The following is a 16,598-nucleotide window of genomic DNA, read 5'->3' as shown; positions in this document are numbered from 1 at the left end:
TGTGAAACTAAGAAGTTTTCGCACAGCAAAGGAAACATCAACAATATAAAATGCAACCTGATCCAATTAAAAAATAGGCAAAGGGCCTGCATAGACATTTTTCTAAAAAGGACATACAAGTGGCCAGCGGGTATATGAATACGTGCTCAACATCTCTAATCATTAAGGAAATGTAAATCAAAACCACAGTGAAACATCATCTCATTCCTGTTAGGATGACAATTATCAGAGAAGTCAAAAGATAATAAGTGTTAGTGAGGATACAGAGAAAAGGAAACCGTTGTATACTGTTGGTGGGAATGTAAATTGGTACAGCTGTTATGGAAAAGAGTATAGAGGCTCCTCTGTAAAATAAAAATAGAACTACCTTATGATCCAACAATCCCTCTCCTGGCTATTTATCCAAAGGAAATAAAATTACTTTCTTAAAGAGATATATGCATTTCATATTCATTGCAGCATTATTCATGGTAGCCAAGATATGGAAACAACCTAAGTGTCTGTTGACAGATGAATAGGTAGAGAAAATGTGCCCTATCTCTCTGTCTATCTTATGAGGTGGAATATTATTCAGCCTTTAAAAAGAAGGAAATCCTACCATTTGTTACAACACAGATTAATCTGGAGGGCATCACAGTAAGTGAAATAAAACAAACACAGAAAGCAAATACTGCAAAATCTCACTTATAAGTGGAATCTAAAAGAGTCAAACTCATAGAAGCAGAGAGTAGAATGGTCACCAGGGGCTGAGGTGTGGGGGAAATGGGGAGATGTTGGTCAAAGGTAACAGACTTGCAGTTATAAGATGAATAAATTTGGGAGACCTAATATACAGCATGGTGACTATAGATTATAATACTGTATTGTATACTTGAAATTTGCTAAGAGAGTAGATTTTACATGTATGCAACACACAAAAATGCAAAAAAATGCTAACAATCTGAGGTGATGGATATGTTAATTAGCTTGATTGTGGTAATCATTTCACAATGTATATGTATATCAAAGCCTCACATTGTATATCTTAAATATATACAATTCCTATTTATAAAGGTAGGGGGGGAAATGAGGCAATTAACAATTTCAGGGCAAACAAAATTTCCAAGAAAGGAAATATAATCATTCGTTACTACTTGACTTAGGTGGGAACATGTTTTATGTAATCATAATACTCTAAACATCAAATAATTGATTTAACTAAAATTGTGAGAAAACTATATGGGGGAAAAACTACAGTGCATGCGGGAGGGCATGTGTATGTGTTTTTGGTGGTGTAATAATAATAATGATAATGAGTATTTAGAATGTGTCTTGTATTATTTTAAGAACTTCTCTTTGTCTGTCTCTGTCTCTCTCACTTTCTTAATTGATCCTTACAACAATTCCATGAGGTAGATGTATTATCATTCTCATTTTACAGGTGAAGGAACTGAAGTACAGAAAGGCTAAGTTAGAAGGCTATCTCCTCATCTTCAACTGTTAAGAAGATTGTTATGTCTTCACCTTTTGTCATGTGACTCGCAGTGCCTTCCTGTGGGAGGAGAGTCCTTCCTTGCCCCACAGGTTTCCAGCTTGGCCAGAGGACTGAGCAGAATGTGAACTCCCCTACCTTGACCAGCCCTGTGCCTTCTCTTACCTTTCCTATTCAGTGAGCAGTTAGAGTGCTCAAGTTGGGGTTTGGAATTCTTCTGTGGCCTCACCTTCACACTGATCCCACATTTTGAATTACCAAGACTTCTGGATTCTACCTTCTTGTATTTTTTGACTATGCATACTTTTCCTAGGTCATGCTTCTGATGGCCTGGACTGACCTGTTGTCTGCACTCATCTGGTCCACAAACTATTACCTGCAGCCAGACTCGCTGGAGCACTGCAGGCTTCATGTTTTACATGTTTATTGTCTGTGTCTAAGTCAGCCTTCGTGCAACAGTGGCTGGGTTGAGTACTAGCACACATATGGTACAGCTCACAAACCCTAAAATATCACATGCCCTTTACAGACAAAGTTTGTCCACTCATGATTTAGGTTACCGGAGTCACTTTTTTACCTTTCTGTTTTCTCTGCCCCGGTTTCCCCCTTCACCCCTCAGTAATCACTGAAGCCGGCTTATTGTTATTTTCTTTTTGTTTTTACACAGATCTGATTGTTTTTCTCATATTTAAAACTGTTCTCTGACTTCCTGTTATCCTTATGATAAATGCACACTCTTAGCATGATTATAGTCTTCAAAATCTGGCTTCTGCTTACCTCTCCAGTTTCTCTCTTTCATACCTTAACCCCTTTTTCACTTTCTCTCTGCTTTAGGTCTTCTTGAACTTTAGTTTTTGTCATGCTATCTCTTATTTTGAGGTCTTCTCATATACTTTTCGTAATTTCCCCTTTTGTTACAGCCCATGTCCTTCTTTGAAAATTCTTATACACCCTTTGGGTCTCAGATCGGGTATTATTTTCCTTTGGAAATCTTTCTTTGACTTCTTAAATCTGAGTTAGGTGTCCTTTACACATATTCCTATAGTGCTGTACTTGCCTTGTAATTGTTGTTTTGTTGTTCATCATCTGCTCTAAATCAGCTGACTTCTCTCTTTGTGCCTGACTACTTACAGTAGTATAGAATCAGTGGCAATAAAATGGACATTTCAGCACACTAAGAGAGAGAGAGATGTGTTACAGGGTTTCATTTGTCTTTTATTCCCTTTTAAACATGGAGTCCAACAATACTGCAGCAGTATTTCCAGTGCTTTAGTCCCTCTGCCTAAAAGTAGGAACTACATCAGTTAGGTGGTTCTGAGCTTTGAAGATATTACACAGCTCTGTGGTGAGCAAACAATAGAGAGGGCTGAATACAGCCAGTAGCTGGGCTCTGCAGAAAATTTCCAGACCACTGCTCTAGCAACTAGTGCAGGGGTATCCCAATTTTCTCCTACAGTTTTATCATGGGCTGCTAGGTTGTGGCCCTGGGTTGTGGCCAATAAGGAAATTCACTCACAGCTCCCAGGGTTTATTAATCCCATGGAACCTTTCAGAGGCATGCAATCTTGTTTATCTCAAAATCTCTCCCTACATTGATTAGGAATACATTTTTTACTGTATAGTGTGATGCAGGATGTGTAGTCGTTTGTAGTGAGAATGAACGGGTTAGAGTCTCTGTGCCTTGTTTTCCTCATCTGTAAAGTGAAGATAATAAAGGTGCCTGTCTCACAGGACAGTTGTGAGGACTAAATGAGTTAAACAAATTAATATAAGTTTATGTAAAGTGCTTAGAGTAGAGTTGTGCGCATGTTGCCCCTTACCATGCATAGTGTAGAATATGTAGGATCAAGCAGAAGGATCCTAAAACAAAAGCATGGCATGTGTTTTTTATTCTTCCTCAGCACAGACACATATAAAAGTATCTAGCGACTTTCTTACCTGGCTCAAGAACAGTGGTCATAAATTTCTTAATGATTTTGGTCCAAAAAATGGTGAGGGAAGTTCAGGGGGTGTTTTCCTGAGGAACCCTCAAACATTTGGCTTTATTGTCTGTTTTCCCTTCTGTGCATGCACACTCTGAAGATAGAGCTGTGCTTTGACTTCCTTATTGCTCTATGCTTAGCTCAAGTAGCTTATCTGGCATGCGGAAGAAACATATTGCATATTTGTTGACTAAGTGAATGAATGAATGTGTTTCTGTTGCTGAGAGAGGTTTTCATAATTTGGTGTTTACCTTTAGATAATGCTAATTCTGATTCTATAACATTGTAGATGAAAAGTCTAGAAAGCAAAGAAAGTAGAAAAATTAATGTGGCTTTAAAGTTAAGGCACTTTAAGCTTCTTTAGTTAGAATAGTACTGCTGCAAATGTCCACAAGGCCTATGTCTGTTAGAATATAATACAGTGATATCTTTACTTTTAAAATTTTCATTTCTGATTTCAAATGTAGCACAAGATCATTGTTATTTCCATGAATATTATGCATATTTCAAAAATTAGTGCACATATTTTTTCCAAAGGGTTATTTTTGCCCCTGAAATGTCTAATTATCAAAATTTGATTCCTTCTTAGATTTAATTTTATTACATTTAGAGTTTTAAAACTTTTTTTTGTTGTTGTTAAAATCTACAGTTTGTAGTTAATTGGATAGAAACATAGGGTTCACTTTAAAGAAATTGTTTGGCTGCATCTTTTAGGTAAACAGAACCAAAGATCAATATTGGCTCAATATCTAAACTAGAGAAATAGCAAATTACTCTAATGTTTAATTTTTACAATAATTTTAATGGTTAAATATCTAATTTTAAAAACTTGATCCTGAACTAGCATGTACAAGTGTTGACTGAGCACGAAATTAAACTTCATCTTTTAAAACAGTTATACTTATTAATAGTAATGAAACAAAACTGTTAGGCAAACCAGGATTTTTAAACACAAAAGATAATTCACAAATTTGCTTTTGAGTCATAATATACAGCAAGGTTATCATGACTTTCAAATCCCGAGTTTTTCCTGTAAAACCATTGTCTATGTGTTAATAAAATAAAACATATTCAGTGAATATGAGTTATCAGGTTTCCCCCATTATCCAAAAGTAGAGCGTTCCTATGAAACTTTTCGTAAGCCGAAATGGCAATTGTGAAGAAGCAATTACCTTAGGACACATCTTGCTAACAGATGCACAAAATACATTGAAATACAGCACAGATGCTCACAGACACCCTTCAAAGCTATGGGGGCTTGATGCTGAGATGCTTAGTGTGTTCCTGGGGGAGAAGCCTGGTGGTGCTGCTCTCCCTGCTCGGGTGTGTGCTGCCTCTGTAAGAGCTCCCTGATATCACTGAATGCTGTTTATGCTCTTCACCTTTTAAAAGTAAAAATCCTCTTTGGATTTTTTTCGGTTAGCAAAAACAGGTACTAATGTAGGTCTTTTGTAAAAGCGAAATGGTGTAAAACAAACTTTTGAAAAGTGGGGGACCTATACTCACACACACCCACGCACCCCAGAATTATAAGAGTACAGTTTGAGGAATTTTCACAAACTGAACATAACCATGTGATAAACACTCAGATCAAGAAATAGAACATTAGGAGTAACGCAGAAGCTCCCCATCGCATGCTCTTCCAGTCACTGCTACCAACAGAGGTAACCCGTACTAGCAACACCATAGGTTAATTTTTGCCTATTTTGAGGCTTACATAAATGAAATTATATAATACATACACTTTTGAGTCTAATTTCTTTTGTTCAGTGTTACGTTTCTTTTGTTCAATATTATGTATGTGAGATCCAGTCATGTTGTTGCATAGTTGTAGTTTATTCACTATAGCACCACAATTATTATCCATTCTACTGCCGCTGGGCAATTTCTGATTGTTGTTGATGGGTAGTTTCCAATTTGGGGCTTTTATAAATAATTCCTCTAGGGACATTTTGTACACATTATTTAGTGAAATTTATATATGTTTCTCTTGGGTATATACCTTGAAATAAAATGTCCATCAGGTTTTAACTCCTCATTCTAATATATAAGTGGACAGCCAATTATTACTAGATATTTGAAGAAATCTTCCAGGATGAAAGAGAAGAGAAAGGAATGAACCCAAAGAATCAAAATGAAAAATGTAATAGAAGAATTTGAAAGGGATTCTAGAAAGAGATTTTCAGGATGAAAGTTTGCAGTTCTGGGATTACAGCCAAGCAACAGGCCCAGAGAGCAACCAGTCCAATTCCAGCAGGAAGATAGAGGGTCCTGGGAAGGGGGTTTCCAGGAAATTTTTTTCTTTAAGGAAAAAAAAGGACTTTGATTAATTTTCTGGCATTTGAGTATTTGGAAACTGATAAGTATTTTCACTGACCTCATAGAATAAAAGGAAGCATATAAATAGAGTGAACAAGGAATGATATTTCATAGTGATCATACTCTAACTAGTGATTACTGATTTGTCACAAATTAATTGACTATATTGTGAGGATATATGTTTTTGGGGTGGAAGTGAGGAGGTGGAAATTAGTAGTGTGAGAGAGCTAAATTCTCATATACTATATTAGGAGTTCATAGGTGATTTTTTTTTTTTTTAAAGAAGATGTTGGGAGTAGGAGTTTATTAATTAATTTATTTATTTTTGCTGTGTTGGGTCTTCATTTCTGTGTGAGGGCTTTCTCTAGTTGTGGCAAGCAGGGGCCACTCTTCATCGTGGTGCGCGGGCCTGTCACTGTCACGGCCTCTCTTGTGGCGGAGCACAGGCTCCAGATGCGCAGACTCAGCAGTTGTGGCTCACGGGCCTAGTTGCTCCACGGCATGTGGGATCCTCCCAGACCAGGGCTCGAACTCGTGTCCCCTGCATTGACAGGCAGATTCTCAACCACTGCGCCACCAGGGAAGCCCCATAGGTGATTTTTAAAATCAATAAATTGAAAAATATCAGTATAAACATATTATTTAGTCCTATGTAAGTAAATACCAAGAGAAACAGCTAAAAAAAGATGAAGGCATTTGTTTTTAATGAATGAAATTGGGAGGAGAGGTAAGGTGGGTAAGAGGACTACCTGTTTTTCACTTACTGACCTTTTGGTACTGTTTGATTATTTTTAAAGGTGATAAAAGTGTGTGCATGGATTACTTGATAAAACTAAAAACTAAAACAAATATTAATGACAGGTTCATTTAAGGAGCATTAGGATTAAAGTGTACCCAGTAAAAGGGAGTCAGATGTAGAGAAAAAGAAACGTAAATTTACCTTTTGTTTTAAAAGGGCTTTTAAAATTTAAAATATTGTTTATTTCTGGTTTTTGTTTTGTTTTATTCTAGGGCTTCAAAAACAAACCAAAAAAGATGGGTCACATAAAGGCAGACTTGATTGATGTTGACTTAATCAGAGGTGAGTTCTAAAGTTGGCTTGTTTCTTAGGTATATCATTATATTATTTCATAGTGGTACTAAAGATTCTTTTTGGATATCTTCCCTATATGATGGTATACTTTAATTTCCAAAAGTAGTGTTCTTCCTGCATCATTCAGGCTTTAGCATTTTTTCCCCTTGCTTTATACTGTGTGGCTATGTAAAGTACATGGTTTCCATAAGGGTGAAAGAGATGAACTTGGAGACTTGCTGCTGTGTAATGAAGAAAATTATATTGTATACCATTCAAACAAGCCTGAGTTATTTTGAGCTCCTGTCCTAGTGATTGAGGCAAGAAGTTAGTATATATAATGAACATCTAAGAGGATTCTTTTTCACTGAACAGGTTATGTGCTGATTTTTGCTCTCACCTCTTTTTAATATAGTGTTACAAGCGGGCATTAGTCTACTGTACATAAATGTTTGATGTTTTGTTTTATTGTATATTTAAAGGCTCAACATTTGCCAAAGCCAAACCTGAAATTCCCTGGACATCTCTGACTCGGAAGGGGCTTGTTCGAGTTGTATTTTTTCCATTTTTCAGCAATTGGTGGATTCAGGTTACCTCTTTAAGAATCTTTGTTTGGCTGCTACTGCTTTACCTCATGCAAGGTAATTGGAGGAGTTGGAATAAATTATGACAGTTTCTTTTTGCTGCTGTTGCTATTAGATCATGCAGACCTTACTGTTCTTACATTTACCCTTTCATTTGATGGTTTCACATACAAAGAAACGAAGGGACATACACCATTTGGAGATCATCCTAAATTTATTTGCTCAGAGAGAGCAAACATGATTGTCTAACTCTTCTCTCTTGAATTTCTTTCTACCTGTCTCACTGGCCAGGCCTTTTCAAACTTTTCCTGTGTCTGACCTTTGAATATTGGATTACCTCTAGGTTGGATTGGGATTCTCTTCTCTTCTCTAGGTACTGTCATCAAGCCTTGTACCTTTAAATATAATTGATATACTGGTGATTCTCAAATTTATAGTTTCAGGCCACATCTCTCTGCTGAACTTCAGGCTTGTAAATACAACTGCCTGTTTGACATTTCCATATGGAGATTTCATAGGTATCTTGAACTTAATCATATCCAAAATGGAACTCCTGATTTCTTTTCTTACAATCTTTTTTTTTTTTTTTTTTTTTTTGCGGTATGTGGGCCTCTCACTGTTGTGGCCTCTCCCGTTGCAGAGCACAGGCTCCGGACGCACAGGCTCAGTGGCCTTGGCTCACGGGCCCAGCCGCTCTGCAGCATGTGGGATCCTCCTGGACCGGGGCACGAACCTGCGTCCCCTGCATCAGCAGGCAGACTCTCAACCACTGCGCCACCAGGGAAGCCCCTGCAATCTTTTCTTTTATACAATCTTATTCCTCTTTAGGTTTTATCCCATTTCATTAAATGATGCCATCAGCTACCCAGTTTTCAAGCGAAAAATTGTCTACCTATTCTACTCTACCATCAACCCTCATATTCCATCTGTCACCAAGTCTGTAAGTTTGACCTCCAGAATATGTCCTGGCTACTTATCCCAGTCTCTGCTGCCAGCATCATAGTCCACAGCACCACCATCCCTTCACCTAGATCACTGGAATAACATCTACTCTGAGCTTTCTTTCTGCCCATCACTCATTTCACAGCAATTAGATAAATCTTTTGAAATGGAAACCCTATCATGTCATTTTCATGCTTTTTTAAGTCCCTTTAGTGACTTCTCATTGCCCTTGGAATAGAAACCCAAACTCCTCACCAGGGCCTCCAGTGCCCTAACATTATCTGTCCCCTGCTAACCTGTCGGATGCCATGTCTTATCACTCTCCTCCTTGCTTACTCTAGGCATAAGGCCTTTTTCTATTCCTCACCCAGGGCTTTTCTTTCTGTTTGAAACAATCGTAAGGCTTTTCATGTGGCTATCTTTTCTGTCATCTTTAGGATCTGTGCTCAGATGTAACTTTCACAGAAAGGCCATCCCTGTCTATACTTTCTAAGTAGTTGTACCACCCCTCAGTCACTGTCACAGGAGTCTTTGTTAATTTCTGTATTACACATCACTACCTGATGTTTTTTTCTCTTCTCACTATGTGCAGGGGCCCAGTGTATGCTCTTTACTATACTCCATTGCCTACCAGGAACACTTTCTGAAAGAGGGCAGCGTAGATATGGTTATACCTGAGCAAACAGACATGACTTAGAACAAAGAGTAGGTGAAAGGTGAAGGTTGGGTTAGGGTGAAAGGATTTGGGGTGATTTTTGTTTTCTTTTATCTGTGTCAGTTTTTTTGAATTGTTTTCATAACTGTCATTTAGTTGCTGCGTAATATTACATCATGTGGCCATACCATCATTTCAAACTATCATTTTAATGTCTGTATGATTCTATCATAAGGATTTAACATAAACACGTTTTATAACTACTTTATAGTCCATTATATAAAAGTACCATAATTTACATAACTCTTCCCATGTAATGAGTTGTTTCTAGTTCTTTCTTATTAATAATACCATCACAAACAAAATTTTTCATATTTTGTATTATTTCTTTGGAATTTATTCTCTGGAATAGAATTAACAGATCAAAAGAATGTAAACGTTTTAAGGCTTTTAGTGCATATAGTGAAATTGCTGGTGACACAATTCTTTTGGAAAGTAGGAGGCTCTGTTTTACCACAATCTTAACATTATCATAATTTTAAAAATTGTTACCTAATTTGATATACGAAAATTAGTATTTTACTTGTTTAATGTGCATTTCTTTGGTCACTTGTAAGGGTGAAGTTAAATATTTTTCCACATGTTTGTTATTAAAGAATTCCTTTCTTACTGGGATAAATTATATATATTAAATTTTCATATACACCGTGGTCTATTTCTGGATTATATATTCTGCACCATCAGTTTGTCTGGTTATTCTCATATCTGTGTCACATTTCTTTAATTACTGTAGCTATTTAATGTGTAGTAACATTGATCAGGACAAGTATTCCTCTATTATTCTGTGTTTTTCCACATTTTCTCTTAGGTGTTCTTACTTATTCTTTGCAAAATAATTTAGAAATATTTTATCATGATCAAAGACCAAAAAAAAAATTGGAATTTGGATTGGAACTCCTTTCTCATCACTTCCCACTACAAAATATAGATATAGATATATTTAGAGGGAATGGGGAGAAAATTGATATATCTTTTTTTAAATTAATTAATTAATTTTATTTATTTATTTTTGGCTGCACTGGGTCTTTGCTGTGCATGGGCTTTCTCTAGTTGCAGTGAGCGGGAGCTGTCCTTTGTTGCAGTGCATGGGCTTCTCATTGCGGTGGCTTCTCTTGTTGTGGAGCACGGGCTCTAGGTGCATGGGCTGCAGTAGTTGTAGCACGCAGGCTCAGTAGTTGTGGCTTGCGGGCTCTAGAGCGCAGGCTCAGTAGTTGTGGCACACGGGCTTAGTTGCTCTGCGGCATATGGGATCTTCCCAGACCAGGGCTTGAACCCGTGTCCTCTGCATTGGCAGGCGGATTCTTAACCACTGCACCACCAGGGAAGCCTGATATATCAATCCTTTTAATCAAGTCTTCTGTTATATCTTTCTGTAAAGCTTTGTAGGAATTTTTATATTCTTATAAGTCCTGCATAGATCTTGTTAAACTCAATTTTTTTTTCATTGTGGTAAAATATACATGAAATTTACCATCTTAACCATTTTTAAGTATACAGTTCAATGACATTAAGTACATTCACATTGTTAGGCAGCCATCACCACCATCTATCTCCAGAACTTTTTTCATTTTTCCAAACTGAAACTCTCTACCCATAAATCAGTAACTCTCCAATTACTCCTACCCACAGCCAACCACCCTTCTACTTTCTGTCTCTATGAATTTGACCACTCTGAGTACCTCATATAAGTGGAATCATACAGTATTTGTCCTTATTTCACTTAGCATAATGTCTTCAAGATTCATCCGTTTGTAGCATGTGTCAGAATTTCCTTCCTGTTTGAGGATGAATAATAATCAGCTGTACGTATATACGACATTTTGTTTATATGTATCATCCATCAGAGGATGCTTGGGGGCTTCCACATTAAAGTAAAGTATTTAATGTCTTTATTTTTGTTGCTGCTGCTGTAGGTATGAGGCTTTTTTTGTTTGTTTTATGTGTTTTAACTGGTGATTGCTGTTACATTTGAAAGCCTTTAGTTTATACTTAAGATTGTTATAACCAGCCACTTTATTTAAACTCTCATTATTTCTAATAGTTTTTCAGTGCTTCTCTCAGATTTTCTGATTATACAACCATATTGTTGGCATAATGAAAAGTTGGTCTCCTCTTTTTTCATACATTTCACTTACTTGTATTGAATTAGTCAACATTTTCAGAGCAGTGTTAAGTGATAACAGTAAGAGTGATCATAATGTTTTGTTCCTATTCAGAATGTTTTCATTAATATGATGCATGTTGATTTTACTTATATATTCTTTAGTATATGTGCTGCCAAAGCGAGTACTACTTATTTATATTCTTTAGCATGTTAAGGACATATTTTTATATTCCTAGTATTTTAGAAAAGATGGGCATTTAAGATTAATTAAAAATCAGGAACAAATGTCTATTTTTATAGAATGCTTTTTCACTACTAGAGTTGGACCAGACTTCACAGGTTAAAGGCACAGCCCTTCCCAAGACACCAGCCTTACTTTGGGAGTCCCTAGGGCTACCCTTACTCTGACCAGCTGGCTACAGTTTTGAGAGTCCCCCACTCATTCCCTCAGACTTAATAATTCACTAAAATGACTCAAAGCACTCAAGAAAGTGCTGTTGTTATAGTTTTATTGTAGCAGAAGGATACAAATTAGAAGGGGTGCATAGGGCAAAGTCTGGGAGGGCTTCAATCAGGAAGTTTTGGTCGTCCTCAGGGATGTGTTACCCTTGCATCCATGATGGATAGCAGTATGCACAAGGTATTGCCAACCAGAGAAGCTCACCCAAGCTTTGGTATCCAGAGTTTTTATTGAGGGTTTATTATGTAGGCATGTTTGATTGAGTCACTGGCCAAGGAACTAAACTCAGTCTTTAGCTCCCATTCCCTCCCCAAAGGTCAGGCTGATACAGTGTGGCTCAAAGCCCCAGCCCTCTAATTCCATAGTTGGTCTTTCTGGTGTGGCTACTTCTATCCTTAGTTATTTTATTGGCATAAGCTATCCTCTATGGTCCAAGGGACCCACCATGAATAATAAAGATACTTCATCATTTGGAAAATTCCAAGGGTTTAGGGGTTACCTCCCAGGAATCAGGGACACAGGCCTTTTACACAATTAGCAATTGAGATGATACATATGCATGTGATCAGAACTACATCGTATTAAATTATTAAATTACATCAGTTAAGTCTCAGTCAACAATTCCTTTAGTGCCTAACATGTCTGTGCCAGGTACTCTTCTAGGCTCTGAGAAAGGTTTCCTACTATCCTTCTAGCATAAACCCTATGTGATCTTGGTGAATTATTCTTTTGCTGTATTGTCAAATTTACTTTGATAGTATTTCAGTCATTCATTCAACAAATATCGAGTGCTTACTATGTGCCAGGTACTGATTTAGGTACAGCAGTGAACAAAATAGGCAGAAATCCCTGCTTTCATGGTGTTACTTTTTAGAGGTAAATTTATATCCACGTTCACAGGTCAGCAAGATCTATAGTTTATTGTTTTGGTGCTTTTGTTGTTATGTTTGGGTATCAGGGTATTAGGGAATGGAATTAATTTTTCTCCACATAGAAAAGTTTGTATAGCACGAGAATTATCTTTATGTCAAAGTCTGAAAGAACGAATCTGTAAAATTGTATCTGGAAGTTTTGGGAGATAATTTGTGACATCTTTCTGTTTCTTTCATTACTTTTTTCTTTGGACATTTCATACTCACATACAAAGAGGCAACGTAGCATGGCAGTTAAGAGTAAGGACTCTGGGACTTCCCTGGCAGTCCAGTGGTTAGGGCTCCATGCTTCCACTGCAAGGGGCATGGGTTCCATCCCTGGTCGGGGAACTAAGATCCTGCATGCCACACCTTGGCCAAAAAAAAAAAAAAAAAAAGAATAAGGATTCTGGAGCCTGGCTGCCTTGGTTCAAATCCCAGCTCTGTTAATTGCTACATATAACTCTGGGCCCCGGAGAATACTGGGTCTCTGAGCAGAGCAGTACTGCAGAGGGTTATACAGTATCTAGTTGTTTTGTGCTGGAAAGTCTTTCAGAATATCTAGATTGTGATATTTCCAGAAAGGCAGATCCTTTGGACACATCATTCTTCACTTGCTCTGTGATCTAGGGCTTCAGGTTTTCACTCAGCTAATGTGCAGGTGGATTGTATTGTAGAAAATTATGTGCTTTCACTTGTATACTTCTTTAAATGATAGATTTTTGGAGAAATAACCTGTAGAGTTATTAGAATTGGTTTTAAAGATAAGCCCTAATGCTTTCCACTTTGAAATCTCTTCTTTTCAGTTATAGCACTCGTGTTCTATTTTATGATGCCTATTGTGAATGTAAGTGAAGTACTTGGACCCTTGTGCCTTATGTTACTCATGGGAACTGTCCACTGTCAAATTGTGTCTACTCAGATAACAAGGCCATTGGGAAACAATGGAAATCGGAGAAGAAGGTGAGATGAGAAATTACACTTGTGGTTGTGTATTTTCTGGGAGAGGCACTGAAGAACAAAATCTTCCTCTTTTGCATATATTTTTCATTATTTTTTTGGCCTAATAAAAAAACCAAATGCTTTACTTTTACTTTTCTCCCTGATGCTTAGAAACCTTGTCATGAACTTTTAATCCAAGGGGGATGGGGGTTTGTCATTCAGTACCATTGTTTAAAAGGAAAATTCCTATACTGTATTATTCCTTATCAAAATTTACCTTAAATAATGATTTTAATGAAAAACATTCTTCTTCATAATTCAGTCTCAAAATTTGGTGAAAATTCACTATAAACAAGGATCTTAGTACATTAAGTTAGTGCTACTAAAATTTTTGCCTTTTTTCAATAGTATATAAAAAGAATAGATTTCTAAGTGTTCTAAACTTTTAATAAAGATTTAACTTTTCTACACATTGAATTCATGTCTAGTCTTTATTGATTATGTGCTGTTTGTGGGGTTTGGAACTGTTAAAGGTTTCTTAGATATATATGGTATTATCTTACAAAAGTCATCTTCCTCAGAGAATCTGTAGATTTTTGTTCCCCCAAGGAGTTACTATATAAGATTTTTTCATTTGGTGCAAAGAATTTCAACATATTTATACTTTTTTTTTTTTTTTTTGCGGTACGCGGGCCTCTCATTGTTGTGGCCTCTCCCGCTGCGGAGCACAGGCTCCAGACGCGCAGGCTCAGCGGGCATGGCTCATGGGCCAAGCCGCTCCGTGGCATGTGGGATCCTCCCGGACCGGGGCACGAACCCGGTCCCCTGCATCGGCAGGCTGACTCCCAACCATTGCGCCACCAGGGAAGCCCTATACTTATTTTTGAATGTTATTTTCAAAACTTTTTTTTTCCAGGAAAGAATATTCCTTGAAAATTCAGTTTAATTGATTTAATGTTTTCTAAAGAAATCAAATATTGTGCTATGTCTCATTGATATTTACAGGATATATCTTTTCACTGCATAGGATATCAAAAAATTGATCACTTGCTATTATTTTGTGTTTCCATGATTAAATGTGCCAAATGGGTAGATTTCTGGCCATCCATATTTAAAGAAATTGTTCATTCTTTCTGTGGTTCCTGAAAAGACTATTGGTCGTATATATGAAAATTTTCCTTCTAGTTATGTTTTTGAATGGCATTTCTGTTTATTTAATGAACGAACAAAATGGTAATTTAGCACTTTGTTCTAGAACCTGTTTTTGCCCTTAAGTCAGAAATGTTCCTGTATAATTTATCCTCATTATATGAAGTTCATTATACTTAATTTCAGGGAGTAGTCAGTAGGGATATTCTGAGTAGAAACAGAAAATGTCCTGAATAATCTAAAGTTGTTGAAATATTTTTTTTGTAGAAAATTACGAAAAACTGTAAATGGTGATGGGAGCCGAGAGAATGGAAATAACTCCTCTGATAAAGCGAGAGGAACAGAAACATTGGAATCTGCACCCTTTAATGGTGGTTTTTGGGGGATTCTCTTTGGCAACAGGTGGGAAGTCTTACATTGGAATTTTTATTTGATTTTGTGTTCACATTAGTGTTTACATAGTATATAATCTGATTAGGTTTTAGGAATACACAGTGTAAGCATATTATCATTGTGGTGAGATTTTTAAAGGGTCTGGAATGATTTGCTTATTTGAAATGGCACCACTGTCTGTCATGTTACCCATTAGTCCAGTAATCTACCATAAAAGTGTCATTCTGTTTGATCTTTAATGGTTTTTTAGACCACAAGATTATGGAAATATAAATACTCTTGAAGGGTAAATATTTTAAGTCATATTGGCCAACATCTTGAGAGAATGAAGAATTTTTAAAAGATGAGGTATTTTTCAGTATGAGAGCTGATTCCTCTTTAGATGTGGGGTGCAGGGCAGGAGGCTGGTGTCAATGGGCTGTAGGACAGAAAGGGAAATGAATCCAAGACACATTCAACTTCCTTCATGATTTTGTAGGTTGTAGCAGCGCTAGTATGACCAAAGAAATCCTTATTTTATCATATGTTAATGTTTGTGACTCAAAAATAAAGTGCTTTTGCAGCTTTGTTTTTGAAGACGATGTATGTTCACATATTTTTCTAAAGATACGTTGACACTCTTTAGTTGAAGTGCTTGAGTTCTTTGTGCTGAACATTGTACTGGGCACTGGGCATTCCTCTTCTCAGTGATTTTACCGTCTAATTAGGAAGGTAAGAGTAGCAGGTATGATACAGTCACAGCAATGTAAAAATATCATAAATGATATCATGCTGACTAAAGGCCATGCAGTTCAGCAGAAGGAGTGAGTATTCTGGGGTGAAGTAGTCAGCAGGAGTCAGGGAGGAGCTGAGAGTTGCTAGGCTTTGAAGCACAGGAGAGGGGAAGACATTCTATGAAGTGGCACAAACAGGCAATGTGAGGGCGGGGTTGGCATTGCATTTGAGAGGGAAGACTGTGGACCCACTTCCTTGCAAAATCGAAAAGAACAGGCTTCCTCTCAACTAACTGACCCAAGTCTTTGGAGACTAGAGAGAAAACTGGCTTCCTACACCCTTAGGCAAGCTAGAAGCCTGAAACGTACAATTTCTGAATCTTCTTGATTTCCAGAATAATATATTGTACTCCTCAGAAGAAAGTGACTTCATGAAAGATATTACTTTCAAAAAACTAACTAGTAATCTTTTTTTCCTTTTTAAAAAATAGGGTGAAAAGAGTAAAATTAATATGTAGCAAAGGGACAGAGACTGACAATGACTCAGGTTGTCTACATCCTATCATCAAGAAGAGACAGTGTCGACCAGAGATTAGAATGTGGCAAACAAGAGAGAAAGCAAAATTTTCAGATGGAGAAAAGGGATGCAGGGTAAGATTTAGATGAGAGTAAATATTACAAGGTCTTTTCTTTCCTGTGTAAAATTTTTCTATTCTTAGACTCTGCTAGAAACACAAAATAGGTACTAATAGATTTGTGTCATTTGAAATGTAAAACCACAGGATGTGAAAAGGAGAACATCATGAAGAATAACATGAAGACTGTACCTTATTCTTCTAAT

At 36.9% G+C, this 16,598-nt stretch overlaps 1 protein-coding gene across 3 annotated transcripts in view; it reads left to right on the top strand.

The window, feature by feature from the left end:
- The window catches only part of PHTF1 (putative homeodomain transcription factor 1), a gene marked incomplete at both ends in the record, with an annotated part of 60,338 nt that overhangs the window by 13,874 nt on the left and 29,866 nt on the right, over nt 1–16,598 (top strand). The window contains 5 exons of one of the 3 annotated variants that reach the window (XM_079697569.1): nt 6,784–6,853; nt 7,327–7,485; nt 13,367–13,523; nt 14,919–15,053; nt 16,249–16,408. In XM_079697569.1, the coding sequence (XP_079553695.1) occupies nt 6,784–6,853; nt 7,327–7,485; nt 13,367–13,523; nt 14,919–15,053; nt 16,249–16,408 (681 nt within the window). The remainder of the gene's footprint in view (nt 1–6,783; nt 6,854–7,326; nt 7,486–13,366; nt 13,524–14,918; nt 15,054–16,248; nt 16,409–16,598) is intronic. The other 2 variants (XM_079697571.1, XM_079697570.1) reach the window with 2 other exon arrangements.

This window comes from Hyperoodon ampullatus (genome assembly GCF_949752795.1).
Source record: "Hyperoodon ampullatus genome assembly, chromosome: 2".
Lineage (NCBI taxonomy): Eukaryota > Metazoa > Chordata > Mammalia > Artiodactyla > Ziphiidae > Hyperoodon > Hyperoodon ampullatus.
The sequence above is the reverse complement of the archived record's forward strand: the minus strand, read 5'-3'. Positions and strand labels throughout refer to the sequence as shown.